At 53.3% G+C, this 957-nt stretch overlaps 1 protein-coding gene across 1 annotated transcript in view; it reads right to left on the reverse strand.

Annotated features, from left to right (window-relative positions):
• Window positions 1-429, reverse strand: part of ANKRD9 (ankyrin repeat domain 9) — a 23511-nt gene extending 23082 nt beyond the window's left edge. The window contains exon 1 of the mRNA XM_008629855.2: window positions 152-429. Within this exon, the coding sequence (XP_008628077.1) occupies window positions 152-429 (278 nt within the window). The remainder of the gene's footprint in view (window positions 1-151) is intronic.
• Between the last annotated feature and the right edge of the window lie 528 nt (window positions 430-957).

A 957-nucleotide genomic window follows, 5' to 3' on the forward strand; every position in this document is an offset into this window, starting at 1 on the left:
AAGGCTGGCCGGGAGAGATCCCATGGCGGGCAGTCCATGCACAGCCTCCTCTGCCGCCGCAGTGAGGTTGGAGGGAGTTCCCGGGGGAGGGCAGCAGGCTCAGGGCCACAGCCGCCCTTGCCTGCCTCTGCCTGACGAAGTCCACGAGTACCTTCTTCCCGTGCTGGGAGAAAGGCATGTGAGCATTGGGAGGACCTTTTTGGCAATCCTTTGCCGTGGGGTTTGCCATCCCTCGCCCCTGGTTTCCACCAGCAGGGTGAGGGATAGGCTTGGTAGCAACGAGGACTTCCGCAGCAGGCTCAGGGCCACAGCCGCCCTTGCCTGCCTCTGCCTGACGAAGTCCACGAGTACCTTCTTCCCGTGCTGGGAGAAAGGCATGTGAGCATTGGGAGGACCTTTTTGGCAATCCTTTGCCGTGGGGTTTGCCATCCCTCGCCCCTGGTTTCCACCAGCAGGGTGAGGGATAGGCTTGGTAGCAACGAGGACTTCCCAGTGTGTTCCTTAGGACCGGTCTGACAGAGGCATCCTGTGGGCAGTGTTGTGAAATCCAATCCGGTTTTTCTTTCCCTGTGACACAGATCTCACTTTACCTGCCCTCTTCCTGCCTACCAGCAGCTCCAGCCAGCTGTGTCTTACACTGAACTCTTGCTTGAAGTCAGTGGATTTTCCACAGCTTTCAGTCACAGATGAGTGTGCTGATAACTGATTACAACTTCCAAGGACTCTCCCATGCAGTCTTCTCTGTCCATTATGAAACAGAGAGGTATGACAGAGAAGAAAATCAAGTAAGTGACAAGGACAGAGTCGGTCACAAACTGGATGAATCAGCAAACACCCAGTTTTCAGTTATTTACTTTCAATAGGCCAAATCTTCAGGGCTGAATTTTTCTCTTTCAGTTCCTCTTGGGTGCTTAAATCACATGCAATACTTAGCAAATATAGATTTCCACCTCATGT

The sequence above is a fragment of the Corvus brachyrhynchos genome, unplaced genomic scaffold, assembly GCF_000691975.1.
Source record: "Corvus brachyrhynchos isolate BGI_N302 unplaced genomic scaffold, ASM69197v1 scaffold1, whole genome shotgun sequence".
In the NCBI taxonomy this organism is placed as follows: Eukaryota; Metazoa; Chordata; class Aves; order Passeriformes; family Corvidae; genus Corvus; species Corvus brachyrhynchos.